The sequence below is a fragment of the Ruditapes philippinarum genome, unplaced genomic scaffold, assembly GCF_026571515.1.
Source record: "Ruditapes philippinarum isolate M1 unplaced genomic scaffold, ASM2657151v2 ctg1586_1_1_1_1, whole genome shotgun sequence".
Lineage (NCBI taxonomy): Eukaryota > Metazoa > Mollusca > Bivalvia > Venerida > Veneridae > Ruditapes > Ruditapes philippinarum.
Window position 1 is genome coordinate 129699 of NW_026866136.1, and position 19314 is coordinate 149012.

The 19314-nt window shown below is 31.7% G+C and overlaps 1 protein-coding gene across 1 annotated transcript; it reads right to left on the minus strand.

Moving 5' to 3' along the window:
• Positions 1-8579: 8579 nt before the first annotated feature.
• Positions 8580-19068, minus strand: LOC132731429 (uncharacterized). The gene is made up of 4 exons (XM_060717610.1): positions 18999-19068; positions 12549-12724; positions 12131-12310; positions 8580-8609 (listed from the first exon to the last, which is right to left on the minus strand). The coding sequence occupies exons 1-4, from the start codon at positions 19066-19068 to the stop codon at positions 8580-8582; spliced, it is 456 nt and encodes a 151-aa protein (XP_060573593.1).
• Between the last annotated feature and the right edge of the window lie 246 nt (positions 19069-19314).

Sequence of the window (19314 nt, forward strand, 5' to 3'; positions counted from 1 at the left end):
GATAAAGTCAAGAGCCAAAAACCCCCTGCTAAACTTTTACTTTTTTTGTCGATCAGGAACATTAAATGTCATTGAATTTATTTTGCTATCATTTTTGCATTCCTTTAAAACAATCTGAAAGTACCTTTGAATTTCATCTTTAAATCAAATGTTTTTAAAATATATAATAGAATAATGGAAAACAAGACTAAAATGCATTTGATAACCTCGTGTTTGCTCATTGCAAACGTTTTTGCAAACACTCATATTGTTTGAAGTTCATGACGGTAAAATACTGCTCTAAAATAAAAACAAAGTATAGTAATTGTGTCTTGTTTCCTTTTAAAGGCTACATACTAGCTTCATTTATTCCCATTTGCAACAAAATAACAACAACAGAAGAACAATTCTAGAAGAAAAAAAATTACTTCCCTGATAATTGTTACAAATGTTACAGGTTGTTACAAGTGTTACAGCGCAGGCCTTTAAAATGGACAGAATGGACAGAATTTTATACGTGACTGTGAATTATTAATATAATCAATAATTGTTATTGGCGTCCGCGCCGAAGCGCGGCGCCCCTTTATGGAACGAAATCAGATTTTGTGAAAGGGCGACAGCAACTTCTCGAGCCTTTAAGTCGGTCATGATAAAAGCCGATCATTCCGATCGGTATGAGGGTGATTGATTATTAATTAAATGTCGCGATATGTTACAATGAATAGCGAACTGGAGGATTTCGCAATGCAAACATTTCCAAATGCAATAACCTTTTCATTTTCAAATGCAATAACCTTTTCCGTCTCTTCGGTTTTTTATTTATCATTTTGTAGTACACAGTGGGTTATCATGGTATGTTAAAATAGAATGATGAGTTGATGACCTAAATATTCCGAAAATCTATTTATAGAGGGATGTACTCCTATCGGTAATTCCGGTCTCTCCCGGTCTATTTTGACCGTGATACTAGTGACCGGCGAAAAGTATCACACGTTTATTGTCCGATCTCTCCCGGTTTTTGGAGTAGATGTTTGATATCGTTACAGAACAGAACAAATATTTTACAGATAAATAAGCTTTTTTCCAAAATGAATGTTTGTCACTTAGTTTGGTTACAATAATTAATAAACATAGATCAACTCTCAAATATATTGATTATTATTATACATAAACATACAATTCGAAAAAAACAACAACAACAACAATAGCATGTTTCATTTTATCTATATGAGATATAAACTATAAATATGTACAATAATTGTGAAAAAAGGTACATTTTTATGGTTTTAATATGACTCTATTAACTTTGAAACATTTTATTTTATTTGTTATTCGTGTTTAGTAAAGATGCCGGTGAATTATTCAAAGTAACAAATTAGATTTTATTAATTATTTGATTTTGAATGATAATTTAAAAAATGATAAAGAAACATACAAATGTACATGTACATGGTTTAAGAATAAATAATATTATATATTGAAAGATTAACCATAATTTACTGACTTTTTCCAGTAAAGTTTTGACTTATAATCGTCGGTCAATATAACATTTGAATTCTTAAAATTTATTTCACAATTTTAATAAAAAAAGAATAGTAAACGTAAAAAACTCAGTATTAAAATAGCACATAAAAACACAAAAAGAGAGAGGAAAACAATATTCATAAAATCTGTATTAATTTTTTTGTTATTAAAATAGATATTACAATTATTGTATAATAAACAATAATGCTTAACATGACATGGTAATATAACCAGTGTCATATTTTTACTAAGTGTGAACAGATACCTTAAGAGGGGGTCTTCGCTAATAGCGAATACATAATAAGGGACAATTCCACAAGTGTGGTGTTGATCATGCGTTACACATGGGTATGGATGATAAATGATTGTATACATGTATATCCGTTGCCAATCAAAGTTCATAATGAACAATGTCTTCCGTCCGTTCATTTTGGTGAAATCCAATTAACCATTGAAAAGTTTATAAGAATATCTTGACATCATATGTCTACTAGTTCATCTTCACTTTCTTATTTCTTGCTTGGACGCCCTTTGATGCTTTGCATCAATGCTTTTCTTGTAATCATTAAAATACCTTTAATATTATTTCAACTGTATCTCTGTTTCATAGAATTTTATGAAATGTACCCGATAGGAAAATTAATATATTGAATGTTATCATTACTTTAGAATAGACGTACGAATATAAATTACATGTAGTTCCATCGGTGTCTGACAGCATGATCATACAGTCTTTTACTTTTTTCAACAAAACGCAAAACAATTGCCTTCTTTAAGATATTACTATTTTAGGAGAAAGTAAAGAATAACGTTGCAAAAGCTATCAAAGTGTAACTGGGATAGGATCTGATGTTTGTATTACATTTGAAACTCGAAAATATTGAACATGGGAAAGGCATTCTATTTTAAAAGCGAGTTGATGCTAATATACATAGGTAATACAAGGTAATTAACAGGTATACATTTAGATGATAAACCTTAAAATGTTACCACTTGCAAAATATCATACATTATAATACAATTTTTTGTTGTAATATCAGTTTCAAGCAAGGTCTTATCTTTGTTTTCATTAAATTATCCAAAATATTCATTTTATCCTTAAATTACTCATATGAAAATGACTTTTTGTGTGTCCTAAATGTAACACCAGACAAAGCCACAAATTCGAATCCGTTGGTAGTTCAATTTCTGTAACTTGATATATTTTAAATTTATAACAACCCAAAAAGACATCTGATAACTATCATTATTTCCGTGAAATGACGAAATCAAGATAATCATTTAAAAATAATTGCTAACAGAGCTTTTCACGAAATATCATATTTTTTATGAATAAGAACATAAATGCACATACAACTTAATCTTAGAGTATCATGCTATTTTCTGGCTGTCTCAAATTTTTGTAGAATCAGTGTTTGTATAGTAAAGAATGAAATTGGTCGAAAGACGTTCGTCAATATTAAAAGAAGGGGGTAGTGCAAAATAGCCCCGTAAAGCATAGAACGCTGTTTTACTGAAAAGGTGATTGCATTAAATACTGAGAAACTTACGCAGATTATACATTAATAATGTAAACTTGAATTATTTTTTAATCTTAAAATATCCATCGAGTGCTATTGAAGTTAATACTCGTAACATTTATAAATTCGATTCAATTTGCAGAGGAATTTTAAGAAGATACTTTAATTTACTGTCGATTTTCTGAAGTAAAAAGCAATTTAAAATTAAATTACATTGGCGCCTTCTTTGTCTGAAAAGATAATGTGTTCTCAGAAAATGTAATATATTTAAATGAACATTAAGTAGCATTATTTAACTGACTTTGACACTTCATCTAAATAGACAAATTGACTGGTCGTTTTAAGACAGACATTCTGATTGTCTCAGACAGATAAACAAATAGCCGCCTGCAATATCCATGTGTGAACATGTACGAGGTTGTTAAATATGCCACTATTATATAAAGGTTATTCAACTGTAAATAACATTGGACTAACAAAGAACGACTTTTACTTTTTTATAAACTTAAAAACCTATCTCTGTAGTCAAGTCATTGAAGTGGGTACACTGAAGTTGGTTAAATAATGTAGGCATGATGTTAAGCGTCGGACTTGTAATCTTACTGTCGCTTTCCGTGTGGTTTTTAAACCCTGTCTGGTGAGGGCTGCTGTTTTCTTGAGCAAGAAACTTTGCACTCATTGCCCAGTACTTGTTGGTTCCAGAAACGGATTCGAGAGTATGTCTATAAGCTATTAGCTTCCTATATAATGGAACTAAAATGAATTCTGTATAAACTTATGTAGGACAAATACACAATACCATAGATGAGATATGTTAATATGTCAATTCAAATGCAATTATTACTTTTTCTTTGTCAATATTGATATCATTTCTTTTCCTATAATGTATTTTGTTTTTGAATTTTAACAGTTTTATTCTTACCACAAGTTCGTTGGAGCTGAACATTCTAGATTTTTAATCATTTCTACGGTATAGTTTAACAAAAGTATATAACAAATTAAAAATTGATAGCTTCGTCAACGACATAAATTAGCCGATTCTTTTAATCTATTGTGCACAAAATTCATCCTAAATTAAGAGCAAGACTTTGGGGGAAAACTAGATAGAAATTACGTGTAATAACAGTTTATTCTTGTTTGTATTAAAAGTAGTTAAAAAACACTTGGCTGGTGACCTAGCCATAACAAAGCAATTATAGCCAGAAATGTAAACAAATGAACGTCCTCCTTTCGTTAAACATTATAATAACAAAACTACAATGGAAGACATTGGAGGTTTGACGCACGTATAAAATGGCTGTGAAGGAATGGTCAGCTGTGCAGGACATATCTTTAGAAGAACCGAATGAAATGCTACCTAGGCGAATGTCTGTTTTTAAATCTGCACAGTAGTTGTTGAATTTTAGCCTGATTCCACGATATTAATTCTCAGTACATTGCAGTCAGTTGCACAGTCAATTATTTATATGAATAAATGAACGAACGAATGCAGTTTCATAAAATAATGAAACAAAAGATCAACATGATGACATTGACAGGACACAGCACCTAACACAATCCTGCTTCACAAGTAAAGAACCAAGTAGGGCACCGAACCATAAAATAAAGCATCTGGGAATATTTAGAAGTATTTCATATAAATATCAATTTTTATTTTCAGGAAACGAAAACGTTATAATTACACGGAAATAAAGTTTGAATGGTATTGATACTGTCAATATTTAACACGCAAAACAAACTGATAGTTAAAATTAAGGAGTGTTATCTTCGTTAAGGTATTATAGTGTTGTTTTTTTCCGCAATAGTAAGGGTTTGCTTTTAAAGATCTCTAAGGTGCAGGTCAATGTTTAATGTTGGGATATAATATGAGTATTTATAATATATACGGCAGCTACGTTCCTTCTTTCCTTTCTTCCCAAAATGTTTAGTTCGGAGTGAAACTTTAAACGTTGCGGTGGCAGAACTGTGCTCTGGTAAATAAAATGTGGCTTAATTTAATGGTTCAATGTAAACATTGAAATAATTAAAGAAAACAAAATTTTGTTTATTTAATAAATAAAGTAAAACAGTTTATGTAAGATTGTTAACAATATGTGAATCTTTTTATATAACAAAATATTATTCCAAAATAAAAACAAAATTATAATAAACATTCGTAAACAATTTAGTTATTAAGCCAGTCAATAATATTTTAGTGCTTGAAGATACTACACTTACCATTAGAACTGAACATGAAGCTCATTTCATCAAGGACATTGCTATTTTATAACAGTCCATGGCAAGCTATGAATGTATCAGATTTTATCAAGAAAACTATGTGCGGGAAATAAGAAAGCTGAGGCTAAATCTGTTAAAAGTCATGTAAAAATTAGAAGAAACCAGAAGCATGTTCTTATTTATATTATAAACAGTATCTAAACATCGAAGAAAAAGGAAATAATAAAGGCAGAACAATAGTATCAAATTACCACAGCCAAAGAATGTCATGTTAAACTATTTTGAAGGATTGGCTACATATTTTCTTAAACGTTTTAATCAGGTCTAACGGTTAATATACATAAGTTTACAAATGTCTAGTTTTCGCCATATAACAAAAGTTTTCTCAAGTAACACATTCAACTGATTCAAAAATATAGAAATAGATCTACATATATTTTCTTAGATAATGAGAAAAATAAAAGTTTAAAACATAAAATAAGATAAATAATACACAGCAGCAACAAATTACTACAGAAACAGAAAAAAAACACAGAACAGAAAATATACTTTATTTCTGACTTGGGCTCAAAACCAATCATCATAACATACATATACATGTATAATTATTACACATTTCAGCTACTGTCAAATCAGTTGTATATCGTTCCATTTTGTAGGCGTATATCTTGCAGTGTCAGTAATTTAGTTAATCTAACTTAACAGTTTGAAGCTGCTTCCAAATCCAAATAATGCATTATTATTTAATTGTCCCCCGCCTTTTCGAAGAAAAAAGGGGGATATAGAAATAGGCTCCGTCCGTCCGTCTGTCCGTCCGTCCGTCCGTCTGTCTGTCTGTCTGTCCGTCCGTCACACTTTCGTGTCCGGTCCATAACTTTGTCATTTATGAAAGGAATTTGAAATAACTTGGCACAAATGTTTATTATAATAAGACGATGTGTCATGCGCAACAACCAGACTCCTACCTCCAGGGTCAAGGTCGCACTTGCTCATTCAAGGTCAACATTGCCTATTTGAGGGTATATGTCGTGTCCGGTCCATAACTTTCTTATCTATGAAGGGATTTTGTAAATACTTGCCATAATTGTTCACAATAATCAGACGATGTGACATGCGCAAAAACCAGTCACCTACCTTCAAGGTCAAGGTCACACTTGGAGGTCAAATATTAACATAGTCTGTTACAGGGTATATTTCGTGTCCGGTTTATAACTTGGTCATTTATCAAAGGAATTTGAAATAACTTGGCACAAATGTTTGTTATAACAAGAGGATGTGTCATGCACAACAACCAGACCCGTACCTTCAGGGTCAAGGTCGTACTTGCTCATTCAAGGTTAACATTGTCTATTTGAGGATATATGTCGTGTCCCGTCCATAACTTTCTTATCTATGAAGGGATTTTGTAAATACTTGCCATAATTCATAATAATCAGACGATGTGTCATGCGCAAAAACCAGTCACCTATCTTCAAGGTCAAGGTCACACTTGGAGGTCAAATATTAACATAGTCTGTTACAGGGTATATTTCGTGTCCGGTTTATAACTTGGTCATTTATCAAAGGAATTTGAGATAACTTGGCACAAATGTTTGTTATAATAAGACGATGTGTCATGCGCAACAACCAGACCCCTACCTCCAGGGTCAAGGTCGTACTTGCTCATTCCAGGTCAACATTGTCTATTTGAGGGTATATGTCGTGTCCGGTCCATAACTTTCTTATCTATGAAGGGATTTTGTAAATACTTGCCATAATTGTTCACAACAATCAAATGATGTGTCATGCGCAAAAAACGGTCACCTACCTCCAAGGTCTAGGTCACACTTGGAGGTCAAATACTTAAATAGTCTGTTACAGGGTATATTTCGTGTCCGGTCCATAACTTTTTCATAGATCCAAGGATTTTGAAAATACTTCGCACAAAAAGTCACTTATAATAAGAGGATGTGTCATGCCGCAACACCTGCATCCCTACCTCCAAGGTCAAGGTCACACTTAGAGGTCAAAAATTAACATAGTCTGTTATAGGGTATATTTTTGTGTCAAATCTAGAACTTCTTCATAGTTCAAGGGATTTTGAAATAACTTGGCACAAATAGTCACCATAATAAAACAATATGTAAGGTACAACACCTGCACCCCTACATCCAAGGTAAATGTCACACTTAGAGGTCAAAGGTTAAACAGAGTCTGTTATTTGGTATATTTTTTGTCCCGTCCATTACTTCTTCATAGATTAAGGGATTTTGAAAATACTTGGGACAAATAGTCACAATGATTAGATGATATGTCATGCGTAACATCTGTGTCCCTACCTCCAAGGTCAAGGTCACACTTAGAGATCAAAGATTTACATAGTCTGTTATTATAAGGGTATATTTTGTGTCCAATCTATAACTTCTTCATAGTTCAAGGGATTTTGAAAATACTTGGCACAAATAGTCTCAATAATAAGACGTTATGTCATGCACAACACCTGCTCTCTACCTCCAAGGTCAAGGTCACACTAAGAGGTCAAAGCTTAACATGATAGATTTTTAAATTCCGTGTTTCATTTTATTTTTTTAACAAATTTATTGTTACATTTGCAGATCTAGCATTGATCATAATTTTGGAGTAAATGTCCTGAGATCCATTATAACCTCAATCTTTTGAAATAGCACAATTTTATGCTTCATATAAAACTTCCCGAGGCGGGGGACGTTGGTAACTCTGTTACAAATTCTTGTTTTAATGACTATGGTACATTTCAGAGTTCTAACAAATTTTCAATTAGTGAACTTTGTTGTTTGATTTTTAGTATTAGTACATATATAGGGAAAAGAGCTTTTAATCAAAGAATCAGAAAATCTGCAAAATTGATCAGAAATATAATATTATGTCACTGGTACAAGAATGGAATTTTGGAATTTCGATAATTCTTAGCTTAGCTATTTGGTAACATTTTATGATCACATATACATTTTCTTCGTTATATTAACCAGTTTGAGTTCTCGTCTCTGACAAATGCATATTGTCTCGCGAGAAAACTTATTGTTATCATCTTCGATTACGTTGTATACTCGTTACGGCAGTTGTTAAAAGTCTAATTCTGTTTCACGTATGAATAAATGACGACAAAGAACGCTTTTATTTCTTTTCCTCAGCCCCAAAAAGATATTATACGTAAATTCTGCAAAAAATAATAGAGAAGAGTATGGGAACACCTTTTATCAGTTATTTCATTCAATGCACGTCTGGAAATTGAATATCACTAATTGAGTATATTAAATTAAGCGGAAGGATGCCTTCTCGGAGATAATAAAGCTCAAATACATTAAGTCATTTTTTGGTGTACTAAGTGATCTTGAAGATTCTCGATCCCCCCTGAAATAAAAAATCCATTATATCTTTCAGAAAGATTGTTGTATTAAATTAAATATGTTGTAGTTATTTCCGCAATGAGATAATTATTTACACTTTGCGAACTTTAAAAATGCGATATCAAAATAAATCAATAACAATTATGTTTCCAGTATGGTCCTCAACGACCCAATACACAAATAGATGTTATTACTAAAACAAAGATACAAAATAATGGTCAAACAGACTGTTAAGTATTTCTTATTTAAGCCTGAATACTTGTCTGTCGCTATAGCAATTGTCAATATGGTACCAATAGAAAAGAGTCTAAAACAAGAAAGTGTCCAAACAGAAGAAGACGTTTACAACGTACCAAAGCAAGATAATATTGTTTTTCTCCAAATAAATATGATGTCGGTGTTTGCTTGTAATTTCTAGCAAACAAAATGTAAATTCCAAAGTATAGGGTCGAAACAATTGAAAATGCATGTAAAATACTTTCGACAACAGTAAAAGGGAAAAAGACTGATCTTGTAACTTTGTTCAGGTCATATGACATATTGAGATTAATAAGCTCATAAGAAGACAATGTATTATGTGCAGTCACCGATGTATGCCGCGACAATCAAGCCACCTCACCTACCCCGGAACGTAATTTACTTGATAAGCATTTGCCATCAGTAGTCTGGCAATCCTGCAAGTCGTGTAGCATGACAGGCTCTACCACTTTTAGTAGTTAACAGATTGTATGTTGATATACTAATTCTTTAAGCTTGAATGGACTGCTCCAAATCCAAAGAAAGACAAATTCATAATTATATTCAGGTTAACGGTAACACTTGTCAACAAAACGCTTAAAGTTATTATATAGGTCTTTTTAATAGTAATACATTGATGATTTTACCGCCTTTTATCGTATTAACATAAAATGAGGCTATAGGAATAATTTAAAGAAAAGATAGAAAGGCATAAAGTTAACCTATTTTACACACATTCTAACACGATTTTTTCTAAGCTTCTTTATTGCATTTGTAGTAATTATAGGAAGGAATGAAACATTTATATTTATACTAATGTAAAAAGAGTATTATTAAACTGTATACTTTATTCAAGGTATTGCAATTGTTTGTTTCCTTTATTTTGTAATACACGTAGTTAAACATTTAGGATGGCTTGCATTGTATTGTCTACGAATATTCTCTCGGAAGCATATTTTCCTTATCTAGAAGAAAGTCTAATGACATCAACAGTCCTAAACTTTAAAAGATCATTTACATGAAAAGTTTGAAAGTTAATCAATCTAATTTATTACTTTACTTATGAGCACAAGTCTGTGAGCATGTACAATAAATTAAATATTCTTAATGTCAATAAATATGGACACAGATCACCATAGAGTGTATGCTTGTTTGCTTGTTTGGATTTTTACGGCATGTCAACACATAACTAGCCATATCGTGCCGAATGCTATAATTGTCTTAAAGTGTTATGTAAAACTTTGTAAATGACAATAAAAATGAGCCAATTAGATCCTAGAATACAAGTTATCTCTTTCAAATATTCAATGATATTTTTTATAGAATTGTATTAAAGAGTTTTTTGAGTGAATTTACACAGTAAAATCTATTACGGGCCTGTGAAAAATCATGACATTCAAGAAGAAAATGCTTAACAGTAAAATTGTCATTACAAGCTACACAGAAAGGGGCATTGTCATTCGTGAGGAAATAAAAGTGGTTAATTTTAATGTGTCCAATTCGGCATCGAAGAAGAACTGTTCGATCATGGCGGTTTGACAGATAAAGAGATGGTGACATATCAAGAGATGGGTTTATATCGTGAAGTTTATTAAATAGATAAATACAGAATCCCTAAAGAAAGCCCAACACGGCAAAATTGAAAATGTTGCAGACTCGGTTTGATTGAGCCGTCCACGCCCCCTAGCACCGGCTTAAGCAGAATTCAACATTTAAACATGAAATAGTAAAATTTTGAATTTAGAAACATCCGCAGATGTGTTCATACGGCGGTTATCATGGAACCTTCAATGTGACACTTCCGTGCCATTCCATGAAAAGCGGCGTATGGTCCCCAAGTAATAAAAAGCGTGTGCCCTAAACGAAAAAACAATGGGCGGAACTAAATAAAATGGAATTTTGAAAGGAGATCAGAGGTTATGAAGCCTGCGTATCACAGATAAGACGTCAAAAGACAAATTTAAAAAGCAGGCAACATATCCTAGGGGTGATTTAACATTATTCAAGTAGGAATATTGGAACCACCCAACTAGAAAATGCCGAAAAGTTGAAACTAAAAATACCACAAGCACAACAATAATGTCGTGCTGAACGATCTTCAAGGATCGAAAATAAAACGGCATTGTCCAAATTTGCTTTCCATTTCGATGATACGAGTTTATTTACAGCTGGTCTAAAATCACAAGCAGTTAAAAATAAGTAAGTTTTATGAAAATTTAATAGTTGTTTAGCTAAAGCATCAACGTTCTCCTTTCCTCGTATACCTACATGATTTGGGATCCAATATACTTTAACAGATTTTGTTTTAAGTATTTCATGAAATCGTAAAAAAATTTCCTTATCATATTGTCAGATTTTTAATTTTTAATGGATATTAAAAAATAAAGCTAGTCAGAAAATATCAAAAAAAATATCATAGGTATGCTTTTCTATGTATGACAATGCTAAATCTGTACTTTTGCTTCAGCAGTAAAATTTGATGCACTATCTGGTAACCTCATACTAGATGTAAAATTATTTTCAAACACAGCCGCACCTACTTTGCAAACTTCTTTTGAACTGTCCGTATAAATATGTATAAAATCTTCATGTTCTTCCTTAATTGCTAGAAACTTCTCTTTGAAATGTTCAGGTTAATTTGATGACTTTTTTATATTTAAAAGGTTAATATTTATTTTCGGAGAATTATATAATTCCAAAATGGAACATCCTCATCGTCATTTTGAAGGATACTGTCTGGATTAATTTTAAAGTTATCTATATCATCTTTTTAACGAAGGCTTATGGTTTAATTTCCTTTTGTTTTGTAACAAATTTTTCAGCATAACTTGGTTTGAAAATAATATTTTTAGCTGGATCTTTGCTATCAGTGTATGCTTGTATTTAAACACTTAATCATGGTAATTATTACTAAAGGCAGTACAGTAAAAATTGTTTTAAGAGACCACTCAAGGGACTGCCTTAGTAAAATGATCTCTCAATAGAATTCAGGAAAATATCGAGATTAAATACAAGGTTTCATATAAATACTTAAAGTCATTGATATCATAACATGTTTTATAATAACAAAAATAGTATACTATATCATGTATGTATTTCACTCTCATAATCCCAATTATACCTTCATAAAAAGTCATCAATTCGTGTTTGTTTTTGTTTTGTAGTAGAAATGTGTGTGAAAATATGACCTACGCACATAATACTATCAAGCAGGTCATGGTGATCATGAAACAAAGCATATTGTCTTATATTGTTAATATGTTTATGCACATCTCCTGTTGACCATACTTTCAAATCATCAGCATAATCAACATCATCTTCATCATCATCATCAAAAGCATCATCACAAAGATCATCAATATTATCATCTCTCAATTCTTTCAGAATGTCTAAAGCTTGTGTTCTCTCCCAGTCTGTTTTATTAGAATCATCGCAAGTTCTTAAGGTTACATCTAAGTTAATCAAGTCCTTAAATTAACAACCAAATAAATCGTGAGATAGTTTCAGGACATTCAATGGGACTTCATCATCATCATCACTGCCATGATTTCATCAGCGTTTACAGACTTAACTGATTTAGAAGGGAAGATAAACCAGAAAGTTCAAAACATTTTACAATAGTCTTTGCTTCAATGTCTTCCAAGGCTGCATCAATCCAGAAAATTGCATCTAGGACTGAGATTTTTTTCAATAACTGTGAACCAACCTTGTTGCTGTCATCAACTTTTACAAGAATATGTTGCAACTGCTTCTGACGATATTTCAACTTGAGTGTTTGTATAACCCCCTGATCCAAAGGTTGAAGTCTGGAGGTAGTATTAGGTGAAAAGAAGGCCAGCTTTACATTTGATAACTTCAACATTGGATGACTAGGGGCGTTGTCTAAAAACAGAAGAATTTTCTACTTTGATATTTTTGAAAATTCTTGGTTTACTTGATTTAGCAATAACCAAAGGATTCAACTCTTCCCTGTCATTCTTGCTGCAAGAGCCACAGTTATGCATTCCTAAGATCGTTTACCAGCACTGCAGTCATCGCCTGAAAAGCATAACATTATTTTGTGATACAGTTTATTAAGTTTATTTTTGACGTATGGCAAATTTCAGAAATTGTTAAATTTCACACATGTGAGATGACATACAAAAATAATTTACTCGGACTTTATCTTAGAATCCCCATTTCAATTATTTTCAGATTAAATCGTCTGCATTGTATGCTAAAGTGCAACAATCGACATAAGAGCATGACTACATTTTCTTTTTTCATTGACATTAAAAAAATAAATACAGATACTTTAGGCCTTTTAACAAAAGACTGAAGCCATCCCTGAGCCATCCCTGAGAAATTTTGAATTGCGTATTTCCCAACTCGAAAGCGAACACCATGTCCCGTTCAATAATTAGGGATCCTAAATCAAACAATTATTCAAAGTTAGACCTACATGAACCACAAGATTCTCTGTATCCTTTCATTTTATCCGTAAAAAATCAAAACCAGGAAATTAACTGGAAATACAAGTAAATTTTTGGCAACACTAAATTATGCACCACTAAATATCTGTGGCTATCGGCATACTGTTTTGTATACAATAATAATATGCTTATATAAAACATTGTTTTTGTAATGTACTAAAGATATGTTCTTCAACACTATGTAACAATTATTTATAAAAACCCTGGTGATGTTTTGATAGATTAGTAAAGTGAAACCTTTATATTGTACATATATGATAAAATATAAATATCATTTATGTAAGAAGTTTCACGTACATCAGCACATGTAAGTGTATGGTATATTGTAGCACTACACACTATATTAAAAGTTTCTGCCGTCAAACGTCTTCCAAAATAAACAGTCTGCGGAAATAAAAAATGTTTTGTTGAATAAATATACGCCATAACATAGCAATAGCTCTAGAGAAATTATCCAATTTACAATAGTAGAAAATGCAGCAATTCATTCTTTTAGAAATAAAAACCTACAGTAAACCTAAACATTGAATATCACATTTTATCTATCTGGCAAAAATACCTGCAAAAAAGGGGTTTCAAAACACTGCGTCTGCTTTAGCAGCTTTTAATAACAATATCATAAAAACGTGTATTCCAGGGACTTCACCATAAACATTGTTTTTGCTGTTATTTTAAATTTATTTTTAATCAATTTTAAAAAGCTTGATTTTACATAGCATGCACTCTTAAAGCACTGTTACAGAATAAGGCGTCCTTTATTATTTATCATCAAAGCAAATGATTCCTGGCTATGTTTTTTATTACCTATATGTGTCACATACAAAGAAACACATTCACGCCTATAATGTAATGTAACAATGTGGAAAATAATGTATCCAACCATTCCGCGGATATGTCTACGACGTGGACATTTTTGCACTTAGACACTTACTTTTTACAGAAAAGATACTGCGTAAATCACGTTTTACATCACTGATATTGAATTGAATAAACATCATTATTGTCTTGACAGAAGTGTCTCAAAAGAAGGATTTGAGATATTTCAGAATATTTTCAAATGTATCTAACTAGTATGATGTGGATGGAACCAAGTTTATGATTTAAATTGTTGGTTGCACTTTTCAATGAATATATACTCCATTGTACTCTTATCATTTAGGAACGCATTCTGATTTTTAATTGCTTTTTATGCCTTGGACAATGTATTTTCTAAAAAGATAATATCCTCAGTACTGCCCAAGTCCCATAACACTGCTTGATACAGGTTTCGACAATAAACTATGCTTTCAAACTGGAATAAACATTCTTAAAAAATTGCCTTTTTCTGCATTAACATATCATTTGACATTAAACATAATATTGGTCAGTGGTATTCAAAACAAACATTTAAGTGAATTTTTTTGCTGACATATTGAGCTGTAGTAGTAATGTATTTAAAAAGATCGTTTATTTGTATAGCGATTGATCCACAATTGATATTGAAAAATATTTGTTAACAAGAGGTCCATGATGGCTCCGAAATCGATCACCTGTATATAGGAACCTAGGCCAAGGCCAAATTTAAACCAGGGGCTTTAGGTTTAACAAACTTGGTAGACATCCATTAGAAGATGTTTCGTGATACATATCTAAGCTCTAGCTCTTTGGGTTTATATAAGAAGATTTTTTAAGTTTTTACTATACATTAAGGGAAAAACAATGACCCTCCCCTCAGAGGGGTCAATGTTGACCCCAGGGCTTTTATTTGAACAAACTTGGTAGACACCCCCTAGAGGATGTTTCATGCCTAAAATCTAAGCTCTAGCAATTTGTTTTTTTTAATAGAAGATTTTACTATATATAAATAAGGAAAATCAATGGCCCCCCGGGGCGCTGCCGATTTTGACCCCAGGGCATTTATTTGAATAAACTTGGTAGACACTGACTAGATGATGTTTCATGCCAAATATTTCAGCTCTGGCTCTTTAAGTTTTCTAAAAGAAAATATTTTTGGGGGGTCGCCATGGCAAACAGAGTTCTGCTTGGAATAATTCTTTGAATTTTTTTAAAGTTGACTACCAAAGGAACATCCATGGCTTAGCGGCTAATGGGGTGATGTCGTTTAAAGTAAAAATTTACGGACGGACGCCGGACGAAAAACGACCAGGAAAGCTCACGATGCCACTTTGTGACAGGTGAGCTAAAAAGACTACCCAAGTTTTTTAATTTTAATTTAACCAACAATATTTATAGAAATTTCAATTGGTCTTGTGAATGAATAACTATTTTGATATTGTTAAATATAAAATTGAACACAATTATGGCGACATGTAATGCTATTTTGACTTTTACCTGAGCATTCAAAGTCAAATATGTTAGCGATGATATACGTATACAAAAACTATCAAATTAAACTGAACTCTAAGCAATAATATGTGCGATTGCAACTCTGCTGACAGTAAGCATTGTAAGGAGTCAACTCAAAAGTATAGCACTTTAGTCAATGGAAAACACCAGCACACACGTATACATACAAGGACATGCAAAACAAACGTCCTCCTGTAAGCTTTCCTTAATGAAATATATTTCATGTATCTACTTACGGACGATAATGTCCATGACAATTGTATTTACTTTTAGTTTCATTTGGAATTATCTTTATTTACTTAAATATACATTACAGAGTCTTCTTGCAGTGGCGCCATATGAGATATCAATCAATAATTATGATAAGATTTAAGCTCCATTTTTATAACATGAAAGTGAAAATTATAATCCATATCACCAAACTTTTCCTACAGGGCAATTTACCTTGAATGGGATTAAGTATAGGTTATAGGTTATATACAGAGCTTTAAGAAATCAATTTTCGAGCGAACGAAGTGCAATATTGATAGTGTTAACTCTTTTTTTAACTGCAGGTGATTATAATAATACATGTATTTTTATCACGTTGACAATATTAATGTCACAAACACTGCCATTTATTGTGAAAGATTTGTGATGGGCACATGTTCTATTACTGATATATCAATAAGTTTTTTAATGGAGTTTGTTTTTAAGTTATTGATTTAAACATGTTTCTGTGGATTCATTGTTTATGCATATTAAAAGATGATAATGTTTTTAATCCTTCTGGCCAAATTCCCTGCCATTTCTCCATAAAAGAATGTTAAAATCCTAAAGTTTTAAACAAAATACCTTTTCCATCATCATAGCAATAAAAAGCAGCTACTTTAAGCACGTGTTTAATGTAAAAAAAACGAAAAGCGTTACAAATAATTAGTACGCATGCGCATTATGTAAATAGGCGGAGTTCATTAAATCGGCTAATTTAACGTATAAATTTCATACATACAGTTGGGTTTTAGCATTGTATGGAAAATAGTTCGGCAAAATTTAAAGAAAATAGAGCGATTTCTTTGGCAGACAGACTTTGGCGATCTGTAAATATATTATTAGACAACTTTGAACCTAATGACATTTTAGCTTTAAAAATGACCGTATCACTTTACACACAGATGACTATTTTGAATTAGCATAATACACATTGTTATCTAATTAACACATCTTACGATCACGTGTCATCATAAACTTAAACTAAAAAAACATTTTTAGTTGTTTTCACAAATTTCGAAGAAGATATTGCATAACATTTCAACTTTACGACAATCATAATACAATTTTTACTAGTATTAAATAATAGACATACGTATTTTCTTTTACTTCAAACGTAAATGTAGACTCATTAAACGACATTAAAATTCATCTGTTCACTTCCATCATTAGTATGGTCACAATTCTGCTGTCCGAATGTCATTCCAAATAAAATGTCTAGATGCGGCATATAATTGAAGTCAATATAATTATGTAACCCATTGACCACAAAAAATCAAACGATAATGAAAGTGATAATAAAGGGAAAGTTCCTGATAGACTAGACCAAAATAAATCAATTGTCATGAGGGAATAATGGCACCATTGTTATCGTATGAATTACTACCTAACTGATAAACAAATTTCTTCGCTTTCATCCAGGTCATATAATGTTTGGATAATACACTAGGGACAAAAATTAATATAAAATTGTAACACTATTGACATATAAAAATAAAATAGATAAAATTTTAAATACAGAATCCCTTAAGAAAGCCCAACACGGCAAAATTGAAAATGTTGCAGGCTCGGTTTGACTGAGCCTGTTCATGGACGGTACTGGACAGTGCAAGTTACCGTCCACGCATCCTAGCCCCGGCTTAAGCAGAATTCAACATTTAAACATGAAAGAGTAAAATTTTGAATTTAGAAACATCCCCAGATGTGTTCAAACGGCGGTTATCATGAAACTTTCAATGTGACACTTCCATGCCATTCCATGAAAAGCGGCGTATGGTCCCCAAGTAAGAAAAAGCGTGTGCCCTAAACGAGAAATTAATGGGCGGAACTAAATAAAATGGAATTTTGAAAGGGGATCAGAGGTTATTAAGCCTGCGTATCAAGCATGCATTGTAAGTATAACGACTAAACGCAAAATGTATAGAATGTCTGTTACGTGCAATGCCAGATGATATTCCTTTGGTGATAAAAAGCAAACTTTTTGACATTCATTAGGTCTTATCATTTTTGTATCTAATAATTCTTGTACATTACAAAAGCCTTTGAGACAGCAAAATATAAGTGCTAAGTGTTAAAGATATTTGGAACACATTGAAAGCGAGATTATCAAATGTCATTAAAAGGGAACAAGCGATTGTGTGCTAGTTTTCCGTTTGTCGGGACTGTAAAACAATATTGTCAAAATCACATCATTTGTATGTTAATAAAAGGAATTTAAATAAAAAATACTATTCTTTTCTCATTATAGTAATAATGATGTTGTATTAAGTAAGTTACTTCTTACTATTATTTTTATGTCCAACAATAAAAGCAAAGACATTTAGTAACACAGCTGTTCAAAAAAAAAAAAAAAAAAAAAAAAACGTGCAATTTTACATACAATAGAACTTCTGATTGACTTCGATTGATCAATTCTCTCAATATATCAAAGTAAAAATAATTTTTTCCCTTAAATATGTTTCTTAAAACCTATTTATACAATTTACCTTAAATAAGTCATTCGATTATTGGTGGACACCTTAAATCTCGAGATACTTTTTAGCCATTTTCTAGCCGTGATGATTGTTGCCGAAATCAACGTATGACAGGTTTAAATTACACAGTCGTGTGCTTAAAAAGCTTTTGTATGCGTTTCTATTTGTGGGAATCTGTTTGAAATGGTTGTAAATGTAATAGTGGATTGTGCGATACATCGTGTCGCTAGAAAATCAGAGTATATTTTCTATAAGCTGGTTAAGTTAGCCCCCCGCCCCCCCTTCCATTTCTTAATCATTTAATAAGTCACTAAACGTTGACGGCTCTAAATTTTGTTATTTCAATTAAGTATGGTACATGAGTGGAAGTCCGCATGTTTCGAAGTTTTACGGAAATTCATTTACTTTCGACTTATTGAACTCCTGCTGTAATTAATTTTGTTTCACGTTTAAGCAAACACACATAATAGTAGTTTTCTTTTATATTCTTTATCTTTTGAATTGCCATAAACTTATCCTGAAGATAACAATTTAAGTGGTTATACATGTGTATTTTTTGAATTATTTGGTGAGAGCTGTTGCTTACGAATTGGCTGGCATTACATTAAGACATACTTGTAATAACCTCTAGGGCAATGACTATCAGTAGTTGAGAATCTTTCATCACGCCACTCTGGTAACGCATATTAAGATTAGAATAAATTGATTTAGAATTCTTCCTCTTAGCTAATTATTATAACTGATTCAATAAATATCAGAGTATGATGCTGTATCGCAAATTATATGCTATATTAAGCAATTCTTAAAGGATATTAGAAAAAATGAAAGATATATTAGGAAGAAATTTGCTACGAATATAGATATGTCTATGGTTAATTGATACAGCATTTGATACTTTCTTTATAGCCCAATTCATTTGAATGCTAGGGAT

What these genes read in the sequence shown, in the direction of transcription:
- LOC132731429 (XM_060717610.1), bottom strand. Translation starts at nt 19,068, where the DNA reads ATGCGTTACCAGAGTGGCGTGATGAAAGATTCTCAACTACTGATAGTC. An exon ending in AAGTTGATGACAGCAACAAG is followed by an intron (nt 12,311 to 12,548) that starts GTTGGTTCACAG and finishes TGTTAATTTAAG; the next exon opens with GACTTGATTAACTTAGATGT. An exon ending in ATTATGCTGATGATTTGAAA is followed by an intron (nt 8,610 to 12,130) that starts GTATGGTCAACA and finishes TTTTTATTTCAG; the next exon opens with GGGGGATCGAGAATCTTCAA.